This window comes from Trachemys scripta, chromosome 12 (genome assembly GCF_013100865.1).
Source record: "Trachemys scripta elegans isolate TJP31775 chromosome 12, CAS_Tse_1.0, whole genome shotgun sequence".
Taxonomy (NCBI): domain Eukaryota; kingdom Metazoa; phylum Chordata; order Testudines; family Emydidae; genus Trachemys; species Trachemys scripta.
Window position 1 is genome coordinate 42,732,575 of NC_048309.1, and position 25,433 is coordinate 42,758,007.

At 61.9% G+C, this 25,433-nt stretch overlaps 1 protein-coding gene across 3 annotated transcripts in view; it reads right to left on the reverse strand.

Annotated features, from left to right (window-relative positions):
• Positions 1-6,634: 6,634 nt before the first annotated feature.
• Positions 6,635-25,433, reverse strand: part of LOC117885702 — a 32,475-nt gene continuing 13,676 nt past the window's right edge. The window contains exons 3-4 of one of the 3 annotated variants that reach the window (XR_004647818.1): positions 9,200-10,301; positions 6,635-6,722 (exon numbers count right to left, since the gene is read on the reverse strand). Coding sequence is in view for 1 of the 3 variants with exons in the window: in XM_034787110.1 (XP_034643001.1) it covers positions 9,255-10,301 (1,047 nt within the window). In the remaining 2 variants the exon portion in view is untranslated. Of the gene's footprint in view, positions 10,302-25,433 lie in introns of all 3 variants that reach the window. The other 2 variants (XR_004647817.1, XM_034787110.1) reach the window with 2 other exon arrangements.

Sequence of the window (25,433 nt, forward strand, 5' to 3'; positions counted from 1 at the left end):
AAATCCCAATTTTAGGATAAGGAATTTGCCACCCTTAAAGTATAATAATCAAGTATTTTTCTCCCCTTCCTCTAAATACTTAAACTGAAATCAGATTTTGGCTTTTGTAATTGTGGTTTTATGAAGAAATGTCCAATCCTAGGTGGAACTGCTTCATAAAAGAGAGGGGTTGTATTGTGCCAACTGGGCCGACAAAGTTACCCAAATTGGGAGCTGAATTGGGAGGAGTGAGTGAAGCTCATAAGATGTTGCAGTAGGGTGACCAGATGTCCCGATTTTATAGGGACAGTCCCAATTTTTGGATCTTTTTCTTATATAGGCTCCTATAATCCCCCATCCCCGTCCCAGTTTTTCACATTTGCTGTCTGGTCACCCTACATTGCAATAACCAACAATAGCAAATGTTGATGTGGAAGGCACAAGGAAACCAGACGGAGAAACTGGATCAGTCTAAACCAGAAAGGCCACTTTGATATAACCCAAGGACCGTGCTGAAATCTTGTTAAAACCCAATGACATGGAGCCAGAAGTTAATGACCCAAAATTGGTGTGTTGGAATTTAGACCTAATTGGTGGACAAAATAATAAGGGGATGGGCCATTCCACCCAACACTGCCTTTTTTGGGTCCTTAAAGAAAAAGATTTTGGGGTGGGGGCGGGGAAAGCAGGAAAGGAAAGAACAAAAAAGGAACAGAAGGAAAGAACAGACAGACGTTACTGAAGTGAGCTTCACCATTATGGCTGCCACCCCCCCCCCCCCCATCTCCTGGGACCCTGGATCTTCATTATCCTGAGAGACATCCTGAGACCAGACTGGCCAGAGAGAGGGACCCAGATCATATCATCACCCCTCCCAGCTGCAGCTGAATCCCAAACTCCACCTGGGATCAAACGGGATCAGACTTTAACAACAACAGCTCCAGCCAGTCTCAGCTAACTTCTCTTTCCCCCAAAGGACAGTTACTACCATCTTTGATGTTGTCAGACAAAGGGGTTTTTCCTTCTGAAAACTCTCCAGCTACAGGGACAGGGAACAAGGAAATGGGATGTTGTTATAATGAGAGCCTCACTTAATACTTTACATTTCAAAGGCTTTAAGTGTTTTCCCTTGTTTCTTTATCTTTAATAAAAGGTTAAAAGGATGTTTAATGGTGTGTTTGCCATGGTCCTAAGCAGGCTGAGGTCTCTGTACACCAAACTCTGGACCTTTCAAACACTGTTTAATGTTGGACAGTGGCTGGGTTATGTTAAAACCTTTGGCCCATATAGTCCATCTAAATTAATACAAGCGCTCCCAGCGCCATGCTGGAGCTAGGCGGGCGGATGCGATCCTTGGGTGTATAAGCCAGGGGATATCAAGTAGGAACAGGGAGGTGGGGTCATCTTGGAAGATTGTCTTGGCTGAACTATGACTGGAGACTGTGTCCAGCTCTGATGTCCACACCTCCAGCAGGATGTTGGCAAATTGGAAAGAGCTACAAGAATGAGCTGAGATCTGGAGATCCTGCCTGATGGGAGAGCTCCAAGGAGATCGATCTCCTGAGATTTTAGTAGGCTGTAGTGAGGAAGAGTGGCTTCCCTCCGAGCCTGAAAGAGAGGGACCATTACACGTCTCCTGGTGGGTGGAGCCAAGCTCCCCTCAACCCGTGCTCGGGAAGCAAAGGGGCAGGACAGGTAGTATAAAGACAGGGCCACCAGCTCAGGTCCAACACTATGGGCAGGTGAAAGGGGTGATTCTTGATGCACTCAACATCATGCCCAAAATCTTTCGACAGTGATTCCGGGGAAGGACCTACCCACCTGGCGCCCAACCAAGGAGGTGACTGCAGCCTGAGTGGTGCTCTGCTGCTGAAGTTGCGGAGCACGTGGCACTCGAACAATTTATTCACATTCTCCCACTCTGGGGCAGGGCCTGGATTCTCTGCCACTGGCTGGCAATGATGAGTGTGGCAGTTTCCCTTATGCGGGACTTTTTGGCCACAGAGACCCCGGTCAGGCCCAGAGCCAGGACTGCAACACCGGGGATGATCCTGCCATAGGAAGAGAGGACTTGCGGTCAAAAGAACATCTCCCGGCCCGAGACACCCCAAAGGGTGAGATATTATCAACCCTTGTTATGCAGTACCAGCATTTCGAGGAGCAATCGGAGGCCTTGCCTTGGTTGGGAGGTCCCCAAACTCAGGTCAGCCAGAGCACTTGTCAAACTCTGAAAATTGGCCTGGATGCGCGGAACTTGGTCCCTGTTTCACCTGTGGCCATTTCAGACACCTGCAACGTGAGGTCCCATGGTGGACTGCAGCTTTGGAGAAGTCTGGACTGGGGAATCTCATGCCCCAAAACAACCCACCAGTAAGGTGACAATCCCCGTGGACATAGGCAGGCTACAGGATGCCGCCCTTGTCAACTCTGACTGTGGGCGGACTCTCGTCCATCAAGGGCTCGTCACGTCTGACCTGGCGCTTGGGGTTATTCGGCTCCAGTGCATTCACAGGGAAGTTAAGCCCTATTCCAGCACCTGGGCCACTATGACAATGAATGGGGTGACCCAGGCCATGCTGCTGGGCTTGGCACCAAGGCTGGCATACCCCACCATCCTAGGGCGGGACTGGGGAGAGTTCACAGAAGTCCTGAGTGCTGCAAACATTGGGACCTCCCATGCTGAGATGGTCTTCAAGGGAGATCCCCTCCACAGAGTGGACAAGCCGCCCAAAGGCTCTGACCTGAACGACCTGCCAACCCCCACGTCACCGGCTTGTGAAGAAGCCCCAGCTGTGGGAACTGACTTCAGCCAGGCTCGGCGGGAAGACGCACTTAGCTGGGCATACGAGCAGTCGGCCTGTGCCAGCAAAGAAGTGACGGAACCCCAGAGAGGAACCCAGTATTCCCTTTTTGAATTGACAGGTGGCCACTTCTATTGCATCGACCATGACACCCCAGACCCGAGACACCCAGACCCATATTGCGGTGCCACCGACACGCGGTCCTAAAATGTGCCTGTGATATCCCTGTGGCGGGACATCTAGGGCACGAAAAAACCTTTGTCCAGATCTTGACCCGGTTCTCCTGGCTGGGGATACACTGGGACCTAAAGGACTACAGCAACTCGTGTCCCAAATGTTAACTCACGGCACTGCGGGGAGTGACAAAAGCCCCCCTCATCTCATTGCTGGGGATCAAGGTCCTGTTCAAAAGGGTCGCTATGGATCTCATGGGGTCCCTCACAAAGAGTGCCACGGGTCCAAATATATCCTCATCATCCTCGATTATGCCACCTGGTTCCGGAAGCTGAAATATCTCAGCCCGAACCATGGCTGGGAAACAAATTAAAGTCTTTGCCCGGTTGGGCCTCCCCAGGGAAATACTAATGGATTGTGGTGCGAATTTTACCTCAAGGCTGCTCCAACAGGTCTGTGATCTCTTACAGATCAAGAAGTTGCGGACGTCTATTTACCACCCCCAGCCTGACAGGCTGGTAGAGTGGTTCAACCGAACCCTCAAAGACACGCTATGGACGTTCCCCCCAGGGGAACTTCGCCAGTGGTATCAGCTTCTCCCACCCCTGTGGCTAGCCATTTCGGAGGTTCCACAGTCCTCAACCAAATTCCTTCCGTTTGAATTACTGTGTGGTCGCCAGCCACAAGCACTGCTAGATCTAACTCGTTGTGTAGACCAGGGCTGAGTTGCACTGATTTAGTGACACTGATTTAAAACCCCATATTTACTTAAACTGGTACACCTATGTGTGTGGACACCCTGATGTGAATTGAAACCTGGTTCATAGTATGAGGGCTGGCGAACTCCACAGGGCCAGCTTTATAGCAATATAAGTGCATCCACATGGGGGTTTGAAGGGGTTTAAATTAAATCTTGTCGTCTGGCCATCCCTATCTTCCTACTCTGATTGTCCAGCATGGTTTTACCACAGTGACCAACCTGGATGGGAGCACTTGGTAGAGTGGGTGGGAAGCGGTTTCTTTTTTGACCATGGGAGATGTCAATTTCAAGTTGAAAATCCCAAACTGGATTATTTTCAGAGACTGAAAATCCCGACCCGCAGGCCCCTGCTATTCCAGCCTGGGTTCCAACCCCCCACAGCTCTGCCGGTGTCCCTCAATCCCGACTCGCAGACCCTGCTATCCCAGCCCTGAGCTACCCCACCCCCACAGCTCCAGCTGACATTCCCACCTGGTAGATGCCCTTGGCTGATGTCAGCTGCCCTTGGGGAAGGGAGAGAGTCCCTGGGCCATACCAAGATGGAAGGGACCTTAGAGAAGAGCAAAACCAGCCCTGCAGTGTCTACAGCAGTTTGTGCATTTCCCATGGGCAGAGCAGGACGTAACCGCCTGGGGCTGAAGACTCTCCAGTTTGTGAGAGGGTTGGTGAATGTGTCACAAGGCCTTTCCCCTCTAGGGGGTGCTGGTTCCGATCCACCCCCAGGGTATAGGGTTGGTGGTGTAGGGAGTTGGGAATGGGACATGGGGCCTTTCCCTGCTAGATGAACTGGGGGAAGGGAATATAAGGATCTAAACCACTGCAACTCAAAATGGTCCTAATACTCGCAGCTCTGTATGAAGACAATTATTATAATCCAATCTCATGCTTCAGTGCGTCCCCTGCAGGGGTCAGGCAGGAAGAGTTACCCTGTTGCCCCATTGGGTCCCTATATTCTGGGATTTTTTCACCTTCCTTTGAAGCATCAGGGATTGTCCACAGCTGGAAATGGAATAGAGTGGACCAGGGCTCTGAGGTGGGACCGAGAAACCTCTGTCCAGGTGCCGGGCCAGTGGGTCAGGCTGGCACGCTCAGGGTCCAATAGATCATAATGTTCAACATGGGGAAGTAATTTTCCTCCCAGGTCAGATTGGCAGGGGACTTGAGTGGGTTACCTTCCTCTGCAGCATGGGGTCAGGTCACCTACTGGGATCATCTCTCACTGAATCACTCCCCTGCCATTGCAGAGGGCTCGGGCATTGGTGCCCCTCATTTCCTCCTGTTCTCTGCTGGTGACCACAAGAGCTCAGATAACTAACTAACTAAAGCTATATATAAAAGGGCTGATACAAAGGTGTTACTGTGAGGCAAGGGCCTCTGGATGCCAACTAGCAGAGGGCCCAGGAGTACAGAGATCTCCCCAAAATGTCATGAAAAGCCTGTCGCACTCATAATCATAACTATTCTGAGATGTACGTATAGAAAATAGGGGAACAGTTATGTAGATCTGCAGAAAACTATGTCCAGTCGATCTGTAGCTAAAAACAGGTCAGTCAAAGGAAGCCTTTCTTGAGACAAACTCCTCCAGATGGGATCGAAGACACTTATCTCCAGGGGAGACCACGTCATACAGTCAGAGTCTGTCGGATATAGAAAACCTGCCTTATAGGGACAGACTCAAGGAGCTCGACCTATTTAACTTAACAGAGAGAAGGTTAAGGGGAGCCTTGATCACAGTCTATAAGTACCTAAGTGGGGAATAAATATTTGATAACGGGCTCTTCAGTCGAGCAGCAAAAGGTCTGACATGAGCAGATGGCTGGAAGGTAAAGCTAGACAGATTGAGACTGTAAATAAGGTGTATCTGTTTAGCAGTTGAAACTAATTAATTAATGGAACAATTTACTAAGGGTCATGGTGGATTCTCCATCACAGACAATTTCCAAATCAGGTTTGGATGGGGTTTTTTTTATGATCTGCTCAAGGAATTATTTTGGGGATGTTCTCTGACCTGAGTTATGTTCAACACGAGATGATCACAATGGTCCCTTGGAATTGGTGAATTCGCATTGCTAATGAAGAGCCGGCAGAGACTTGAGAAGGAAACTAACAGAAGAGGTCAACAGCGCTGGTGGGGCTATCCTGGGGTGAAGATCAAAGGTCTGTCTGGTATATTAGGGGGGCAGAGAGACACCCTGGCATCCGTCACCTGGGAAGTAAACAGCGAATTCACGTCATGAAGAAGGGATTTCAAATGGACCTGGTTGAAAACGCTGGAGATGATGTCGGGTGCGATAAGCGTCTCTTCCCAGGAGGAGAAGTTGTGAGTGAAATGTGGTCTCTAGAAAGCGTGTGATGATGTTTGTATTACATGCAGCCATTTGTTCCTGTCTCTCACGCTGCTTCTTATTTGACTCTCTAGTCTTTCTTGAACACATTTCCTTCTGTTCTGTAATTGAACTCAACTGGTGTGCATGACACAGGGGTGGGGGCTCAGGTAAAACAGCCCTGAACTGGGGGTACACCGTTCCTTTGGGTGCCCAAAGCCTGGCATTTCCATGGGGATCCCGTCATCAGGGGTTGGCGATGGTAGGGAGCCAACAGTCAGCTGGTACAGGCAAGGCTCCCTCTCTCCAGAGAGGGGGGTAACCAGGTGACACACAGGCCTGAGCACCCCGAGAACCATCACAGCCTCAACCCAGGAGCTAAATCTCTCCCCACTGGAGCTGGTTGAATATTTCCAATGAAAACATTGTCCCCAAAGGGAAACAACCCACCATTGTCTTCACAGAGACCCCAACTCACAGGCCCTTCCTCGCCCCCTCCTGCTTTCCTTCTTTTGCCTCCATTTTGTACCTTTCTATAGACCCCAGATGAAGGAGAAAACAAAAGAAATTCAATGCCAACAACTTGGTGAATGCTGAAAAACCAGTTCTTTATTTAAGCTTGATAAATGCGTTGCGTTTCAGCAGCAGATTCCACCCCTCAGTGATCCCAAAGCAGAATTCAGGCTGCAGATTATAATGAGAGAAGACAGATGAAGAAGATGACATGAAATCAGCTGCGTTGCTAACTAGATTTGGAGAGAAGCAGGGGAACGGGAAGCGGATGAGCTGGGTTTGCAAGCTGGGAGGAGGGCACTGAGAAGTGGTAAGCGTGGATTTGAAGGGACTGAATTGATCCCATTGATTTTCAGGAGGCCAATGCAAGACTCAACCCAAGAATCTCTCGTCCTGCAGACACCCATAAAATCCCCACTAGGCACCACCCGACTCCTTCTGGCACCTAAATACCTTTTAAAAGCTGGCCCCTTGTCTACTATGTTTGGAAGAACTATACAAGATTTTGTCTGTTTTCTTTCAGACTGATTGTTGCCTCATGCAATTGATAGGGATTGTCTAGCACAGGAAGGAAAATGAATATTGAAAGGCAGAAGCACTCAATGTATGTGTGACTTTGAAAGATTAAAAGAAATTGCTTTAAAAAGGGGGAACCCAATTAATAGGCTGTTTTAATACAGGAATGCAGTGTTAAAAATGAATAAAATCAAGAGCCTAAGATGAGCAAAGAATGACAGAAAATGTGGATGAGCATCTACTGAATAATGACGGAAGCAGCAGAGAAAGTAACAGACCAGAAATCTGAGCACTGCAGCAAGTGTCTAATAGAAAATAAGAAGATTATCATCCTCCAATGAACCCCAACACAGGGTATATAAACAGGGGTCATCATGGTGGACCTCAGAGTTTTGCTGACCGTGCAGAGGCTGCAGGGTGAGCGGGGGAGCAGGTGGCACAGGGGCTGCAGGGCGAGGAGGAGCTGGTGAACCCAGAAGTGCTGCCAGACACTTGGACAGACCATGTGTCCCACGTTCTCCTGTGCCAGGCTTACCAGGCTGAGAAGAAGTGGCGGACTTCCTTTTGGAGGTTGTATCGCTTGGTGTTTCTTTAATCTCAGTATCTGAAAGTTCCCGTGCTGTGTCTGCTCTCTTCGTAGCACATTGTGGAGGAACTGTATCTTGCATTTTAACTAAGCAATGCCATTAGCATGTTTCTCCTTCTTCAGCCCAAGTCAATGGCCTCAGAGAACCATCAAAAATAAAGAAAGCAACTGCTTTTGCTAGTTTATACTAGTGCCTTTCCCACCCCCACCCCCCCAAACACACACACACACTAGAAAGCACAGGGACCAGATTAGTAGGATGCCTTCAGACAAAGTGCTTCAGAGAATTACTTAAAGTGTGACAAATGCATTGGAGAGACTGAAGATCTGATTATCATAAAATAGGCTTGGTCGACACTACTTATTTACTTTAGTATAACTATGTCATTAAGCCAACTAAGTGATTGGTCTATGGTATGAGTCCTGGGCCCCAACACTGGTCTATCTATGACCATTGAGTGTCAGACTGCATGTGTATTTTGGGTTCAGTACATTCCTAGGATAGTTGGTGTAGCTAATCTTTGATCTGTAAAGCTGATGATTATAAACCTTGTTGACTTTAGAAGTACTTTCCAGGGTGAAAATAGACCTGAGAAGAGTTAAGCATTAAATGAGAACACTAATGCTCCCTGGACTCAATAATACAGGGTAATCCTAATTAAATTTCACTCAAACATGGACAGCAAATGCAGTTTGCTATATTTCAGATTTCAAATCTACTCTGGCCCCTTGGCAAATCCATGGTATTGACCCTCGTTCTCACTTACAACACTGCAGGGATTCCTCTGGTTTCCACCGGACACTCGATACTGAAGGAGTCCAAAGCAAATTCTGGGCTGTGACTAACAGTAACAATTGGAGAGAGAACATGTCATTCAATCACTGACAATACAGATGAGATTTGGAAGGAGGTTTGGGAAAGGCTGTGAAGGAGGTGGAGGAAGGAGAATGGACAGGTGGCAGGGGGAGAAGTTTGGGCCGGCCGTGTGTCCTTATCATTAAAGCTGGTTGAGATATTGGTTTTCAAGGAAAATTGGATTGTTTTGCAAAAGGAAAATATTCCCAGCAAGTGTCAGCTTCCCTCGAAAACAGGGTCATTTTTTTGGTCAGAAGACCTGAAAATGCTTGGCTACAAATAAAACATTATCCAGTTTTCAGCAAATATATTTTTGTTTCCTTTGGCAGTGTTTTGCCAAGAACTTTTCAGTTTGGGGCATGTTTTTGCCAAATTTTTCAGGTTTCAGCTCTTTTCTGTCCAATTTTCTGAGGTTTCAGCAGCTTTTAGTCCATTTTGTTGTTGTTGTTTTGGTTTTTCAATAGAGAATCCAAATTTCGCACAAGAAACTCAAACCCCATTTTCAGACCAGCTGTAATAATAATAATAGGAAGAAAAGGACATTTAATGGAACCATCTACATTGCAAACAAGCTTTGGGTAAAGCTGGGAACAGATGAAAAACAGGAGTTGAATGTTGGGGATTCTGGGAGAAATTTTGGGCAGCTCGGGGAAAGATCTGAAGGGGCAGTACTAGGGCAAAGAAGCTGACATGCACACATCTAGAATATCATCATGGTGCTGGCATCCTCCATTCTCGCAGAGGCTCAGGCAACCAGAGACAGAGGGATGCGGTCGGGTGGGTTATTTTCTTTGGTGAACTGGATGTCTCTGCAGAACAAGACGGGCTCCTGGCCTATGCCGAGCTGGTACTGCCAGATGTACAGGTTCTTTTGGGGCTCCAGGGTCACCTGGATTGACTCCTCTTCTTCTCGGGCTTCATTCCAGTCCTCCTGTTCCGTGCGGATGCTTCTCCCGCTGTACTCGGCCTTGAGGGAGAACTGGAACTTGGTGATGAGCTCGATGAGTTTTCCGGCCTTAATGGACATCTCAGCAGAGATGCTCCAGTTGTGCTCAATGCTGGACATCTTCTCCTTAGCAAAGCCCACCTTGTGGGTGACCTTGTCGGACCAGGTGATGGGGGAGTCGGAGTCATTGTACAGGATCTTTATGCACTCCCAGCCGGCAGAGAAGATGCCTTCGGTGAGGGTCACCCCCCCGGGGAAGAAGTTCAGCACGTCAGGGTGGATGGAGTAGACGGAATTGAGGCTGGCAGAACTCATCTCATTGTACAAGTAGAACTGAGCCCCCCACTTCTCGTCCACCTGGATCAGGGTTAGGAAGTAACCGATCCCAAAGTAGTAAAGCCCCTTTGTGCATTCGGAGTGCAGGACGAAATTTCTTTCACCTTCAGCTGTTCTCAAATCAGTCACCCACCGCATTTCACCCTGGTTTTGGAAAATGATGAAGAATTGAGAACCAGTCTTCCCATAGTGGTCCCCGCTGCGGCACCTGGGATGCAAGTCAAAGACCAGGGGTTTCTCATCCATGCTCAGGTCCTTCACCACCCGGTAGGAGCCGCCTTTGAGGATGTAGATATCGGGGTCCCCCACGCAGCCCATGTAGTGATCCCCACCCCGGCATGCAGGGTGCAGTCTCTGGATCTTGATGTTGCGCCCGTTCTCGAGGAGCTCTGTCTGCAGGTAGCAGCCCAGGTCGGAACGGACGATGCAGTCTCCATTGTCGTTGCGGAAGATGTCTGTGCCCGGGGAGTCCTTCCGAGGGACCAGTGATCCAGTGACTGACCTGGAGCCCTGGGGTGGGGACAAAGTGGAGGGAAGGGAGGGGAGCAGTTGGCAAAAGGATCAAGGCAGTTTGAGAAGATCATGTGCACGTGGGGTTGGATTAGGAGACATCAGGGAACTTCTCTGTTTCTATCAATGGAAAAAAATTTCAGCGACACCAGGAGCGAATCCCTCAGGGCAACAACGACCCCTCTTCACTCACCCTAGTGGAGCTATGGCCGATATACACCAGCTGGAGGAGACTGGTGCAATTACACCAATGGAGCTAGGGACATTTGATATTAGCTCATCTGATCTTTCATGAATCTTTCATGCTTGAAGACCCCCGGTTCCAACAGGGACGAGGCACCTGGGACCAGTGGCGTAGCCAGGTTCTAACATCAGGGGGAGCGAACACATAAAAAAAGGTGCCACCCGACATATCAAATTACTAATTACATACTTTTAATTTGTTATACATATTTATTTTGTACTTAAAATAAAAACACAAGAATGATCCAGCCATGGAAGGATTTGCACAGCTGGCATTTCGCAGGAGAACTTTAGATTATACTTAGATATACTTTAGATCAGGGGTTGGCAACCTTTCAGAAGTGGTGTGCCAAGTCTTCATTTATTCACTTTAATTTAAGGTTTTGCGTGCCGGTAATACATTTTAATGTTTTTTAGAAGGTCTCTTTCTATAAGTCTACAGTGTTGTATTGTAAAATAAACAAGGTTTTCAAAATGTTTAAGAAGCTTCATTTAAAATTAAATTAAAATGTTGATCTTACACCGCCAGCCCACTGCTGGTCTGGGGTTCTGTTCACCTAGGCCAGCAGCGGGCTGAGTGGGGCCTGCACCGGACCCCAGCTGGCAAGGGTCCGGCAGCCAGGACCCCAGACTGGCAACGAGCTGTGCGAGGCCGGCGGCTGGGACCCCAGACCAGCAGTGGGCTGAGCGGCTCAGGCCACTTCCGCTCAGGGGTTCCATCCGCCGGCTCCTGCCAGCTGGGATCCTGGCTGCCGGACCTGCTCAGCCTGCTGCCGGTCTGGGGTCCCAGCCCTGCCCACATACAGTGGGTACCTACCTTCTCCCTGGTTCTGGCCCATTCTCTTCCTCTCTCTGGACTGAGCTGAGGGTGGGAATGCACTGAGCACAGGGCTGAGGGTGAAGGGTCTGGCCAGGAGCTAGAATGAGGGAGGGGGCTCAGGGTTGGGGCAGGAGGTTTGGGTGTGGGGCACTTACCTGGGCAGCTTCCATTTGGTGCGAGGGGTGCAGGTGGGAATGTGGGGGGAGGGGGTGCAGGAGCTCCCATTTGGTGCTCAGGGAGATGTGGGGGGATGCATGGGGTGTGGGGGGGGGGGGGGGTCTGGGTATGTCTGAGGGTGCCAGAGTCAGGGCTGGGGTCGTGGGTGGTGGTGGTGAAACAGTCAAGCAGAGGGCTGGGTGTGTATGAGGGGGGTACAGGGCTCAGGGCAGGGGCCTGGGGTGTGTGCTGGGCACAGGGCTCAGGGCACGGGCCTAGGGGGTGTGCAGGGTTCAGGGCTCAGGGCACGGGCCTAGGGGGTGTGCAGGGTTCAGGGCAGAGGGCTGGGTGTGTATGTAGGGGGGGCAGGGCAGAGGGCAGGGTGTATGTGGGGGTGGGGTCAGGGCGCTGGGCAGAGGGCTGGGTGTGTGTGAGGGGGGGTCAGGACAGGGGGCTGGGGTGTGTGTGCCCCTATTCCACTCCCTCCTTCCCCAAGGCCCTGCCCCCACTTCTTCTCTGCAGACCCTGGGACTCCCATGCCCCATCCAACCCTCCCTGCTCCCTGACTGCCCCCTCCAGAGACCCCCCACCCCTAACCACCCCGCCCAGGATCCCACCCCCTATCCAACCCACCCTGCTCCCTGTCCCCTAACTGCCCCCACCCCTTATCCAACACCCTGGCCCCGGACCCCTTACCATGAGGCTGCTAGCAGCATGTTCTGCTCCGCGCAGAGCCAGACACACTGCCCCGTGGGAGCGCGCAGCCCCACCCCTCAGAGCGCTGTGCGTGCGGCGGCATGGCTCCAGGGGAGGGGAGAATGTGGGGGAGGGACCGGCGGCTTGCTGTACTCAGCCAGGCGCTCCGGCCCAGAAGCGTGGACCCCGCGGCTTGCCGCGCTGGAAGAGTGGGGCCATTTGGCCACCCCTGCATTAAGGTGTGCCTGGGCACACCCGGTACCCCGTGTGCATGCCTATGCTTCTGCCCCCTGCCCCCGCGGGGGAGGGGGAGCGGAGAAGAGCGGGCCGGGCAGGATTTTTAATGGCTGTTCCGGCGGCAGTGCTCAGGGGTTCCATCTGCCAGCTCCTGCCAGCCAGGATCCCGGCTGCCGGACCCGCTCAGCCCGCTGCCAGTCTGGGGTCCTGGCCCTGCCCACATACAGTGGGTACCTACCTTCTCCCTGTTCTGGCCCATTCTCTTCCTCTCTTTGCACTGAGCTGAGGGTGGGAGTGCACTGAGCACAGGGCTGGGGGTGAAGGGTCTGGCCAGGAGCTAGAATGAGGGAGGGAGCTTAGGGTTGGGGCAGGAGGTTTGGGTGTGGGGCACTTACCTGGGTAGCTCCCATTTGGTGTGAGGAGTGCAGGTAGGAATGTGGGGGTGTGTGTGCAGGAGCTCCCATTTGGTGCTCAGGGTGGGGGTGAGAATGTGTGGGGTGCAAGAGTCAAGAGAGGGGGGGAAGGGGCCAGCGGCTTGCTGTGCTCGGCCGGGCGCTCCAGCCCGAAAGCGCAGACCCCGCGGCTTGCCGCGCTGGAAGAGTGGAGCCATTTGCCCACCCCTGCATTAGGGTGTGTCCGGGCACACCCCGTGCGCACGCCTATGCTCCTGCCCCCTTCCCCCCTGGGGGAGTGGGGGGCGGAGAAGAGCGGGCTGGACCGGGCTGGGCAGGGCAGGATTTTTAATGGCACGCTGGTCTGGCAGGCAGCAGCATGCCATTAAAAATCAGCTCGCGTGCCGTCTTTGTCACGTGTGCCATAGGTTGCCGACCCCCATTTTAGATTCTAGAAAGTAAATGACAGATTACAGTAGTTTATAATTGTCACAGGTTTTTAAAAAATACTGGCCATTTTTTCCAGTTACTCATTTCATTTTAAAATCAATCAATGAAATGCACTTTATTTATAATAGACCGTAATACTAACGTCACCAAAACCACATGACAAATACAAGTTTTCTGAGAATTGGTGAGCAAAGATCTCATAGCTCTTCAGAGTTGGACAAAGCAGTAATTTCCCTTAAAGTAGCTTTATTCATGGGGGTTTTTTAAACAAAAGACATCTCTAAGACACAGGAGGGCAGTCTAACATTTTTGAAACACTGAGTACTGAACGTTAGGGTTTTTAACCAATTTAAGCTGTACACACACTGCTTAATTTGTGCAAGGGTTTGCCAAGGCTGAGTCCCAGCCCCTGTAGGCTTGGCAATTCATAGCCCTGGTACCCGTAGGTTTGCTGCGTCAGTTATGAAAGAAAAAAAATTATTTGAGCCCTGCCACCTTTCAGTACGAATTAAGCACTGATCTAGCGACATTTATTCTTCTTTTTAGAGCCTCACCTCGTAGAGGCCTGTGAGTATGTGAGAATCTCAGCTATCATTAACAACAACAAACACAAGATACTAGCACTCATGGGAGAGGGGCAAAGCTAAAAAACCAGAAGGCAAATACAAAGAACCCCAATTGTCTTATATTTTAAAATCTCGTGATTTTTAAGCCAATCTTGGGATATTTGGGGGCTTGCCGATGATTTTTTGAGTGCTTGGCATTAGCACTAGTAAGGGAATCACCTGCTTTTCAAGGCCATCCAGGATATATCCCTTTGAAAAATCAAGGACAAAGGTTATTGTTTGGAGACTTGGCACCATAAGCTGTTGTGTGGTAAGTCACAGGCACTGCTCGGAAACCAGGAAAGGTGTAATCCTGCCCCTTCCCCTATTGCAGTCAAGGGAAAACCCCACATTGATCAGCACAAACAGAGACAGGCTCCCCATAAGCGCTGGAGCTGGTCAAACGCTTGATTGGCAGCAGCGTCCTAACGCACCACCTTGGTGCAGGACATAGGGCCCCAAAGGACGCCCCTTTATACTGGCCTGGGGACGGAGTCAGCCCAGCTCCCCTCCCCGCTGACCCTTCCTGCGGCCCGGCCAGCCCCGTGCGGATCGGAACCAAGCGCCGCGGGAGCTGTTTCCAGCAGGACAGACAGGCCAGGGAACGTGCTCGGCAGCGGCAGGAAGGAGGCTGCGGCACAGGGTGGGGGCTGCAGGGACCCGAGCTGCCCCGGTCCCGGCTGAGCATCTGAAGCCCCGCCAGGCAGAGGGTGCAGGGCGAGGAGGAGCAGGGCAGGCAGGCAGGGGGTGACCATGCAGAGGTTGCAGGGTGAGCCGAGGAGCAGGTGGCGCAGGGGCTGCAGGGCGAGGAGGAGCAGGGCAGGCAGGCAGGGGGTGACCATGCAGAGGTTGCAGGGTGAGCCGAGGAGCAGGTGGCGCAGGGGCTGCAGGGCGAGGAGGAGCAGGGCAGGCAGGCAGGGGGTGACCATGCAGAGGTTGCAGGGTGAGCCGAGGAGCAGGTGGCGCAGGGGCTGCAGGGCGAGGAGGAGCAGGGCAGGCAGGCGGGGGGTGACCGTGCAGAGGCTGCAGGGTGAGCGGGGGAGCAGGCGGCGCAGGGGCTGCAGGGCGAGGAGGAGCAGGGCAGGCAGGCGGGGGGTGACCGTGCAGAGGCTGCAGGGTGAGCGGGGGAGCAGGCGGCGCAGGGGCTGCAGGGCGAGGAGGAGCAGGGCAGGCAGGCGGGGGGTGACCGTGCAGAGGCTGCAGGGTGAGCGGGGGAGCAGGCGGCGCAGGGGCTGCAGGGCGAGGAGGAGCAGGGCAGGCAGGCGGGGGGTGACCGTGCAGAGGCTGCAGGGTGAGCGGGGGAGCAGGCGGCGCAGGGGCTGCAGGGCGAGGAGGAGCAGGGCAGGCAGGCGGGGGGTGACCGTGCAGAGGCTGCAGGGTGAGCGGGGGAGCAGGCGGCGCAGGGGCTGCAGGGCGAGGAGGAGCAGGGCAGGCAGGCGGGGGGTGACCGTGCAGAGGCTGCAGGGTGAGCGGGGGAGCAGGCGGCGCAGGGGCTGCAGGGCGAGGAGGAGCAGGGCAGGCAGGCGGGGGGTGACCGTGCAGAGGCTGCAGGGTGAGCGGGGGAGCAGGCGGCGCAGGGGCTGCAGGGCGAGGAGGAGCAGGGCAGGCAGGCGGGGGGTGACCGTGCAGAGGCTGCAGGGTGAGCGGGGGAGCAGGCGGCGCAGGGGCTGCAGGGCGAGGAGGAGCAGGGCAGGCAGGCGGGGGGTGACCGTGCAGAGGCTGCAGGGTGAGCGGGGGAGCAGGCGGCGCAGGGGCTGCAGGGCGAGGAGGAGCAGGGCAGGCAGGCGGGGGGTGACCGTGCAGAGGCTGCAGGGTGAGCGGGGGAGCAGGCGGCGCAGGGGCTGCAGGGCGAGGAGGAGCAGGGCAGGCAGGCGGGGGGTGACCGTGCAGAGGCTGCAGGGTGAGCGGGGGAGCAGGCGGCGCAGGGGCTGCAGGGCGAGGAGGAGCAGGGCAGGCAGGCGGGGGGTGACCGTGCAGAGGCTGCAGGGTGAGCGGGGGAGCAGGCGGCGCAGGGGCTGCAGGGCGAGGAGGAGCAGGGCAGGCAGGCGGGGGGTGACCGTGCAGAGGCTGCAGGGTGAGCGGGGGAGCAGGCGGCGCAGGGGCTGCAGGGCGAGGAGGAGCAGGGCAGGCAGGCGGGGGGTGACCGTGCAGAGGCTGCAGGGTGAGCGGGGGAGCAGGCGGCGCAGGGGCTGCAGGGCGAGGAGGAGCAGGGCAGGCAGGCGGGGGGTGACCGTGCAGAGGCTGCAGGGTGAGCGGGGGAGCAGGCGGCGCAGGGGCTGCAGGGCGAGGAGGAGCAGGGCAGGCAGGCGGGGGGTGACCGTGCAGAGGCTGCAGGGTGAGCGGGGGAGCAGGCGGCGCAGGGGCTGCAGGGCGAGGAGGAGCAGGGCAGGCAGGCGGGGGGTGACCGTGCAGAGGCTGCAGGGTGAGCGGGGGAGCAGGCGGCGCAGGGGCTGCAGGGCGAGGAGGAGCAGGGCAGGCAGGCGGGGGGTGACCGTGCAGAGGCTGCAGGGTGAGCGGGGGAGCAGGCGGCGCAGGGGCTGCAGGGCGAGGAGGAGCAGGGCAGGCAGGCGGGGGGTGACCGTGCAGAGGCTGCAGGGTGAGCGGGGGAGCAGGCGGCGCAGGGGCTGCAGGGCGAGGAGGAGCAGGGCAGGCAGGCGGGGGGTGACCGTGCAGAGGCTGCAGGGTGAGCGGGGGAGCAGGCGGCGCAGGGGCTGCAGGGCGAGGAGGAGCAGGGCAGGCAGGCGGGGGGTGACCGTGCAGAGGCTGCAGGGTGAGCGGGGGAGCAGGCGGCGCAGGGGCTGCAGGGCGAGGAGGAGCAGGGCAGGCAGGCGGGGGGTGACCGTGCAGAGGCTGCAGGGTGAGCGGGGGAGCAGGCGGCGCAGGGGCTGCAGGGCGAGGAGGAGCAGGGCAGGCAGGCGGGGGGTGACCGTGCAGAGGCTGCAGGGTGAGCGGGGGAGCAGGCGGCGCAGGGGCTGCAGGGCGAGGAGGAGCAGGGCAGGCAGGCGGGGGGTGACCGTGCAGAGGCTGCAGGGTGAGCGGGGGAGCAGGCGGCGCAGGGGCTGCAGGGCGAGGAGGAGCAGGGCAGGCAGGCGGGGGGTGACCGTGCAGAGGCTGCAGGGTGAGCGGGGGAGCAGGCGGCGCAGGGGCTGCAGGGCGAGGAGGAGCAGGGCAGGCAGGCGGGGGGTGACCGTGCAGAGGCTGCAGGGTGAGCGGGGGAGCAGGCGGCGCAGGGGCTGCAGGGCGAGGAGGAGCAGGGCAGGCAGGCGGGGGGTGACCGTGCAGAGGCTGCAGGGTGAGCGGGGGAGCAGGCGGCGCAGGGGCTGCAGGGCGAGGAGGAGCAGGGCAGGCAGGCGGGGGGTGACCGTGCAGAGGCTGCAGGGTGAGCGGGGGAGCAGGCGGCGCAGGGGCTGCAGGGCGAGGAGGAGCAGGGCAGGCAGGCGGGGGGTGACCGTGCAGAGGCTGCAGGGTGAGCGGGGGAGCAGGCGGCGCAGGGGCTGCAGGGCGAGGAGGAGCAGGGCAGGCAGGCGGGGGGTGACCGTGCAGAGGCTGCAGGGTGAGCGGGGGAGCAGGCGGCGCAGGGGCTGCAGGGCGAGGAGGAGCAGGGCAGGCAGGCGGGGGGTGACCGTGCAGAGGCTGCAGGGTGAGCGGGGGAGCAGGCGGCGCAGGGGCTGCAGGGCGAGGAGGAGCAGGGCAGGCAGGCGGGGGGTGACCGTGCAGAGGCTGCAGGGTGAGCGGGGGAGCAGGCGGCGCAGGGGCTGCAGGGCGAGGAGGAGCAGGGCAGGCAGGCGGGGGGTGACCGTGCAGAGGCTGCAGGGTGAGCGGGGGAGCAGGCGGCGCAGGGGCTGCAGGGCGAGGAGGAGCAGGGCAGGCAGGCGGGGGGTGACCGTGCAGAGGCTGCAGGGTGAGCGGGGGAGCAGGCGGCGCAGGGGCTGCAGGGCGAGGAGGAGCAGGGCAGGCAGGCGGGGGGTGACCGTGCAGAGGCTGCAGGGTGAGCGGGGGAGCAGGCGGCGCAGGGGCTGCAGGGCGAGGAGGAGCAGGGCAGGCAGGCGGGGGGTGACCGTGCAGAGGCTGCAGGGTGAGCGGGGGAGCAGGCGGCGCAGGGGCTGCAGGGCGAGGAGGAGCAGGGCAGGCAGGCGGGGGGTGACCGTGCAGAGGCTGCAGGGTGAGCGGGGGAGCAGGCGGCGCAGGGGCTGCAGGGCGAGGAGGAGCAGGGCAGGCAGGCGGGGGGTGACCGTGCAGAGGCTGCAGGGTGAGCGGGGGAGCAGGCGGCGCAGGGGCTGCAGGGCGAGGAGGAGCAGGGCAGGCAGGCGGGGGGTGACCGTGCAGAGGCTGCAGGGTGAGCGGGGGAGCAGGCGGCGCAGGGGCTGCAGGGCGAGGAGGAGCAGGGCAGGCAGGCGGGGGGTGACCGTGCAGAGGCTGCAGGGTGAGCGGGGGAGCAGGCGGCGCAGGGGCTGCAGGGCGAGGAGGAGCAGGGCAGGCAGGCGGGGGGTGACCGTGCAGAGGCTGCAGGGTGAGCGGGGGAGCAGGCGGCGCAGGGGCTGCAGGGCGAGGAGGAGCAGGGCAGGCAGGCGGGGGGTGACCGTGCAGAGGCTGCAGGGTGAGCGGGGGAGCAGGCGGCGCAGGGGCTGCAGGGCGAGGAGGAGCAGGGCAGGCAGGCGGGGGGTGACCGTGCAGAGGCTGCAGGGTGAGCGGGGGAGCAGGCGGCGCAGGGGCTGCAGGGCGAGGAGGAGCAGGGCAGGCAGGCGGGGGGTGACCGTGCAGAGGCTGCAGGGTGAGCGGGGGAGCAGGCGGCGCAGGGGCTGCAGGGCGAGGAGGAGCAGGGCAGGCAGGCGGGGGGTGACCGTGCAGAGGCTGCAGGGTGAGCGGGGGAGCAGGCGGCGCAGGGGCTGCAGGGCGAGGAGGAGCAGGGCAGGCAGGCGGGGGGTGACCGTGCAGAGGCTGCAGGGTGAGCGGGGGAGCAGGCGGCGCAGGGGCTGCAGGGCGAGGAGGAGCAGGGCAGGCAGGCGGGGGGTGACCGTGCAGAGGCTGCAGGGTGAGCGGGGGAGCAGGCGGCGCAGGGGCTGCAGGGCGAGGAGGAGCAGGGCAGGCAGGCGGGGGGTGACCGTGCAGAGGCTGCAGGGTGAGCGGGGGAGCAGGCGGCGCAGGGGCTGCAGGGCGAGGAGGAGCAGGGCAGGCAGGCGGGGGGTGACCGTGCAGAGGCTGCAGGGTGAGCGGGGGAGCAGGCGGCGCAGGGGCTGCAGGGCGAGGAGGAGCAGGGCAGGCAGGCGGGGGGTGACCGTGCAGAGGCTGCAGGGTGAGCGGGGGAGCAGGCGGCGCAGGGGCTGCAGGGCGAGGAGGAGCAGGGCAGGCAGGCGGGGGGTGACCGTGCAGAGGCTGCAGGGTGAGCGGGGGAGCAGGCGGCGCAGGGGCTGCAGGGCGAGGAGGAGCAGGGCAGGCAGGCGGGGGGTGACCGTGCAGAGGCTGCAGGGTGAGCGGGGGAGCAGGCGGCGCAGGGGCTGCAGGGCGAGGAGGAGCAGGGCAGGCAGGCGGGGGGTGACCGTGCAGAGGCTGCAGGGTGAGCGGGGGAGCAGGCGGCGCAGGGGCTGCAGGGCGAGGAGGAGCAGGGCAGGCAGGCGGGGGGTGACCGTGCAGAGGCTGCAGGGTGAGCGGGGGAGCAGGCGGCGCAGGGGCTGCAGGGCGAGGAGGAGCAGGGCAGGCAGGCGGGGGGTGACCGTGCAGAGGCTGCAGGGTGAGCGGGGGAGCAGGCGGCGCAGGGGCTGCAGGGCGAGGAGGAGCAGGGCAGGCAGGCGGGGGGTGACCGTGCAGAGGCTGCAGGGTGAGCGGGGGAGCAGGCGGCGCAGGGGCTGCAGGGCGAGGAGGAGCAGGGCAGGCAGGCGGGGGGTGACCGTGCAGAGGCTGCAGGGTGAGCGGGGGAGCAGGCGGCGCAGGGGCTGCAGGGCGAGGAGGAGCAGGGCAGGCAGGCGGGGGGTGACCGTGCAGAGGCTGCAGGGTGAGCGGGGGAGCAGGCGGCGCAGGGGCTGCAGGGCGAGGAGGAGCAGGGCAGGCAGGCGGGGGGTGACCGTGCAGAGGCTGCAGGGTGAGCGGGGGAGCAGGCGGCGCAGGGGCTGCAGGGCGAGGAGGAGCAGGGCAGGCAGGCGGGGGGTGACCGTGCAGAGGCTGCAGGGTGAGCGGGGGAGCAGGCGGCGCAGGGGCTGCAGGGCGAGGAGGAGCAGGGCAGGCAGGCGGGGGGTGACCGTGCAGAGGCTGCAGGGTGAGCGGGGGAGCAGGCGGCGCAGGGGCTGCAGGGCGAGGAGGAGCAGGGCAGGCAGGCGGGGGGTGACCGTGCAGAGGCTGCAGGGTGAGCGGGGGAGCAGGCGGCGCAGGGGCTGCAGGGCGAGGAGGAGCAGGGCAGGCAGGCGGGGGGTGACCGTGCAGAGGCTGCAGGGTGAGCGGGGGAGCAGGCGGCGCAGGGGCTGCAGGGCGAGGAGGAGCAGGGCAGGCAGGCGGGGGGTGACCGTGCAGAGGCTGCAGGGTGAGCGGGGGAGCAGGCGGCGCAGGGGCTGCAGGGCGAGGAGGAGCAGGGCAGGCAGGCGGGGGGTGACCGTGCAGAGGCTGCAGGGTGAGCGGGGGAGCAGGCGGCGCAGGGGCTGCAGGGCGAGGAGGAGCAGGGCAGGCAGGCGGGGGGTGACCGTGCAGAGGCTGCAGGGTGAGCGGGGGAGCAGGCGGCGCAGGGGCTGCAGGGCGAGGAGGAGCAGGGCAGGCAGGCGGGGGGTGACCGTGCAGAGGCTGCAGGGTGAGCGGGGGAGCAGGCGGCGCAGGGGCTGCAGGGCGAGGAGGAGCAGGGCAGGCAGGCGGGGGGTGACCGTGCAGAGGCTGCAGGGTGAGCGGGGGAGCAGGCGGCGCAGGGGCTGCAGGGCGAGGAGGAGCAGGGCAGGCAGGCGGGGGGTGACCGTGCAGAGGCTGCAGGGTGAGCGGGGGAGCAGGCGGCGCAGGGGCTGCAGGGCGAGGAGGAGCAGGGCAGGCAGGCGGGGGGTGACCGTGCAGAGGCTGCAGGGTGAGCGGGGGAGCAGGCGGCGCAGGGGCTGCAGGGCGAGGAGGAGCAGGGCAGGCAGGCGGGGGGTGACCGTGCAGAGGCTGCAGGGTGAGCGGGGGAGCAGGCGGCGCAGGGGCTGCAGGGCGAGGAGGAGCAGGGCAGGCAGGCGGGGGGTGACCGTGCAGAGGCTGCAGGGTGAGCGGGGGAGCAGGCGGCGCAGGGGCTGCAGGGCGAGGAGGAGCAGGGCAGGCAGGCGGGGGGTGACCGTGCAGAGGCTGCAGGGTGAGCGGGGGAGCAGGCGGCGCAGGGGCTGCAGGGCGAGGAGGAGCAGGGCAGGCAGGCGGGGGGTGACCGTGCAGAGGCTGCAGGGTGAGCGGGGGAGCAGGCGGCGCAGGGGCTGCAGGGCGAGGAGGAGCAGGGCAGGCAGGCGGGGGGTGACCGTGCAGAGGCTGCAGGGTGAGCGGGGGAGCAGGCGGCGCAGGGGCTGCAGGGCGAGGAGGAGCAGGGCAGGCAGGCGGGGGGTGACCGTGCAGAGGCTGCAGGGTGAGCGGGGGAGCAGGCGGCGCAGGGGCTGCAGGGCGAGGAGGAGCAGGGCAGGCAGGCGGGGGGTGACCGTGCAGAGGCTGCAGGGTGAGCGGGGGAGCAGGCGGCGCAGGGGCTGCAGGGCGAGGAGGAGCAGGGCAGGCAGGCGGGGGGTGACCGTGCAGAGGCTGCAGGGTGAGCGGGGGAGCAGGCGGCGCAGGGGCTGCAGGGCGAGGAGGAGCAGGGCAGGCAGGCGGGGGGTGACCGTGCAGAGGCTGCAGGGTGAGCGGGGGAGCAGGCGGCGCAGGGGCTGCAGGGCGAGGAGGAGCAGGGCAGGCAGGCGGGGGGTGACCGTGCAGAGGCTGCAGGGTGAGCGGGGGAGCAGGCGGCGCAGGGGCTGCAGGGCGAGGAGGAGCAGGGCAGGCAGGCGGGGGGTGACCGTGCAGAGGCTGCAGGGTGAGCGGGGGAGCAGGCGGCGCAGGGGCTGCAGGGCGAGGAGGAGCAGGGCAGGCAGGCGGGGGGTGACCGTGCAGAGGCTGCAGGGTGAGCGGGGGAGCAGGCGGCGCAGGGGCTGCAGGGCGAGGAGGAGCAGGGCAGGCAGGCGGGGGGTGACCGTGCAGAGGCTGCAGGGTGAGCGGGGGAGCAGGCGGCGCAGGGGCTGCAGGGCGAGGAGGAGCAGGGCAGGCAGGCGGGGGGTGACCGTGCAGAGGCTGCAGGGTGAGCGGGGGAGCAGGCGGCGCAGGGGCTGCAGGGCGAGGAGGAGCAGGGCAGGCAGGCGGGGGGTGACCGTGCAGAGGCTGCAGGGTGAGCGGGGGAGCAGGCGGCGCAGGGGCTGCAGGGCGAGGAGGAGCAGGGCAGGCAGGCGGGGGGTGACCGTGCAGAGGCTGCAGGGTGAGCGGGGGAGCAGGCGGCGCAGGGGCTGCAGGGCGAGGAGGAGCAGGGCAGGCAGGCGGGGGGTGACCGTGCAGAGGCTGCAGGGTGAGCGGGGGAGCAGGCGGCGCAGGGGCTGCAGGGCGAGGAGGAGCAGGGCAGGCAGGCGGGGGGTGACCGTGCAGAGGCTGCAGGGTGAGCGGGGGAGCAGGCGGCGCAGGGGCTGCAGGGCGAGGAGGAGCAGGGCAGGCAGGCGGGGGGTGACCGTGCAGAGGCTGCAGGGTGAGCGGGGGAGCAGGCGGCGCAGGGGCTGCAGGGCGAGGAGGAGCAGGGCAGGCAGGCGGGGGGTGACCGTGCAGAGGCTGCAGGGTGAGCGGGGGAGCAGGCGGCGCAGGGGCTGCAGGGCGAGGAGGAGCAGGGCAGGCAGGCGGGGGGTGACCGTGCAGAGGCTGCAGGGTGAGCGGGGGAGCAGGCGGCGCAGGGGCTGCAGGGCGAGGAGGAGCAGGGCAGGCAGGCGGGGGGTGACCGTGCAGAGGCTGCAGGGTGAGCGGGGGAGCAGGCGGCGCAGGGGCTGCAGGGCGAGGAGGAGCAGGGCAGGCAGGCGGGGGGTGACCGTGCAGAGGCTGCAGGGTGAGCGGGGGAGCAGGCGGCGCAGGGGCTGCAGGGCGAGGAGGAGCAGGGCAGGCAGGCGGGGGGTGACCGTGCAGAGGCTGCAGGGTGAGCGGGGGAGCAGGCGGCGCAGGGGCTGCAGGGCGAGGAGGAGCAGGGCAGGCAGGCGGGGGGTGACCGTGCAGAGGCTGCAGGGTGAGCGGGGGAGCAGGCGGCGCAGGGGCTGCAGGGCGAGGAGGAGCAGGGCAGGCAGGCGGGGGGTGACCGTGCAGAGGCTGCAGGGTGAGCGGGGGAGCAGGCGGCGCAGGGGCTGCAGGGCGAGGAGGAGCAGGGCAGGCAGGCGGGGGGTGACCGTGCAGAGGCTGCAGGGTGAGCGGGGGAGCAGGCGGCGCAGGGGCTGCAGGGCGAGGAGGAGCAGGGCAGGCAGGCGGGGGGTGACCGTGCAGAGGCTGCAGGGTGAGCGGGGGAGCAGGCGGCGCAGGGGCTGCAGGGCGAGGAGGAGCAGGGCAGGCAGGCGGGGGGTGACCGTGCAGAGGCTGCAGGGTGAGCGGGGGAGCAGGCGGCGCAGGGGCTGCAGGGCGAGGAGGAGCAGGGCAGGCAGGCGGGGGGTGACCGTGCAGAGGCTGCAGGGTGAGCGGGGGAGCAGGCGGCGCAGGGGCTGCAGGGCGAGGAGGAGCAGGGCAGGCAGGCGGGGGGTGACCGTGCAGAGGCTGCAGGGTGAGCGGGGGAGCAGGCGGCGCAGGGGCTGCAGGGCGAGGAGGAGCAGGGCAGGCAGGCGGGGGGTGACCGTGCAGAGGCTGCAGGGTGAGCGGGGGAGCAGGCGGCGCAGGGGCTGCAGGGCGAGGAGGAGCAGGGCAGGCAGGCGGGGGGTGACCGTGCAGAGGCTGCAGGGTGAGCGGGGGAGCAGGCGGCGCAGGGGCTGCAGGGCGAGGAGGAGCAGGGCAGGCAGGCGGGGGGTGACCGTGCAGAGGCTGCAGGGTGAGCGGGGGAGCAGGCGGCGCAGGGGCTGCAGGGCGAGGAGGAGCAGGGCAGGCAGGCGGGGGGTGACCGTGCAGAGGCTGCAGGGTGAGCGGGGGAGCAGGCGGCGCAGGGGCTGCAGGGCGAGGAGGAGCAGGGCAGGCAGGCGGGGGGTGACCGTGCAGAGGCTGCAGGGTGAGCGGGGGAGCAGGCGGCGCAGGGGCTGCAGGGCGAGGAGGAGCAGGGCAGGCAGGCGGGGGGTGACCGTGCAGAGGCTGCAGGGTGAGCGGGGGAGCAGGCGGCGCAGGGGCTGCAGGGCGAGGAGGAGCAGGGCAGGCAGGCGGGGGGTGACCGTGCAGAGGCTGCAGGGTGAGCGGGGGAGCAGGCGGCGCAGGGGCTGCAGGGCGAGGAGGAGCAGGGCAGGCAGGCGGGGGGTGACCGTGCAGAGGCTGCAGGGTGAGCGGGGGAGCAGGCGGCGCAGGGGCTGCAGGGCGAGGAGGAGCAGGGCAGGCAGGCGGGGGGTGACCGTGCAGAGGCTGCAGGGTGAGCGGGGGAGCAGGCGGCGCAGGGGCTGCAGGGCGAGGAGGAGCAGGGCAGGCAGGCGGGGGGTGACCGTGCAGAGGCTGCAGGGTGAGCGGGGGAGCAGGCGGCGCAGGGGCTGCAGGGCGAGGAGGAGCAGGGCAGGCAGGCGGGGGGTGACCGTGCAGAGGCTGCAGGGTGAGCGGGGGAGCAGGCGGCGCAGGGGCTGCAGGGCGAGGAGGAGCAGGGCAGGCAGGCGGGGGGTGACCGTGCAGAGGCTGCAGGGTGAGCGGGGGAGCAGGCGGCGCAGGGGCTGCAGGGCGAGGAGGAGCAGGGCAGGCAGGCGGGGGGTGACCGTGCAGAGGCTGCAGGGTGAGCGGGGGAGCAGGCGGCGCAGGGGCTGCAGGGCGAGGAGGAGCAGGGCAGGCAGGCGGGGGGTGACCGTGCAGAGGCTGCAGGGTGAGCGGGGGAGCAGGCGGCGCAGGGGCTGCAGGGCGAGGAGGAGCAGGGCAGGCAGGCGGGGGGTGACCGTGCAGAGGCTGCAGGGTGAGCGGGGGAGCAGGCGGCGCAGGGGCTGCAGGGCGAGGAGGAGCAGGGCAGGCAGGCGGGGGGTGACCGTGCAGAGGCTGCAGGGTGAGCGGGGGAGCAGGCGGCGCAGGGGCTGCAGGGCGAGGAGGAGCAGGGCAGGCAGGCGGGGGGTGACCGTGCAGAGGCTGCAGGGTGAGCGGGGGAGCAGGCGGCGCAGGGGCTGCAGGGCGAGGAGGAGCAGGGCAGGCAGGCGGGGGGTGACCGTGCAGAGGCTGCAGGGTGAGCGGGGGAGCAGGCGGCGCAGGGGCTGCAGGGCGAGGAGGAGCAGGGCAGGCAGGCGGGGGGTGACCGTGCAGAGGCTGCAGGGTGAGCGGGGGAGCAGGCGGCGCAGGGGCTGCAGGGCGAGGAGGAGCAGGGCAGGCAGGCGGGGGGTGACCGTGCAGAGGCTGCAGGGTGAGCGGGGGAGCAGGCGGCGCAGGGGCTGCAGGGCGAGGAGGAGCAGGGCAGGCAGGCGGG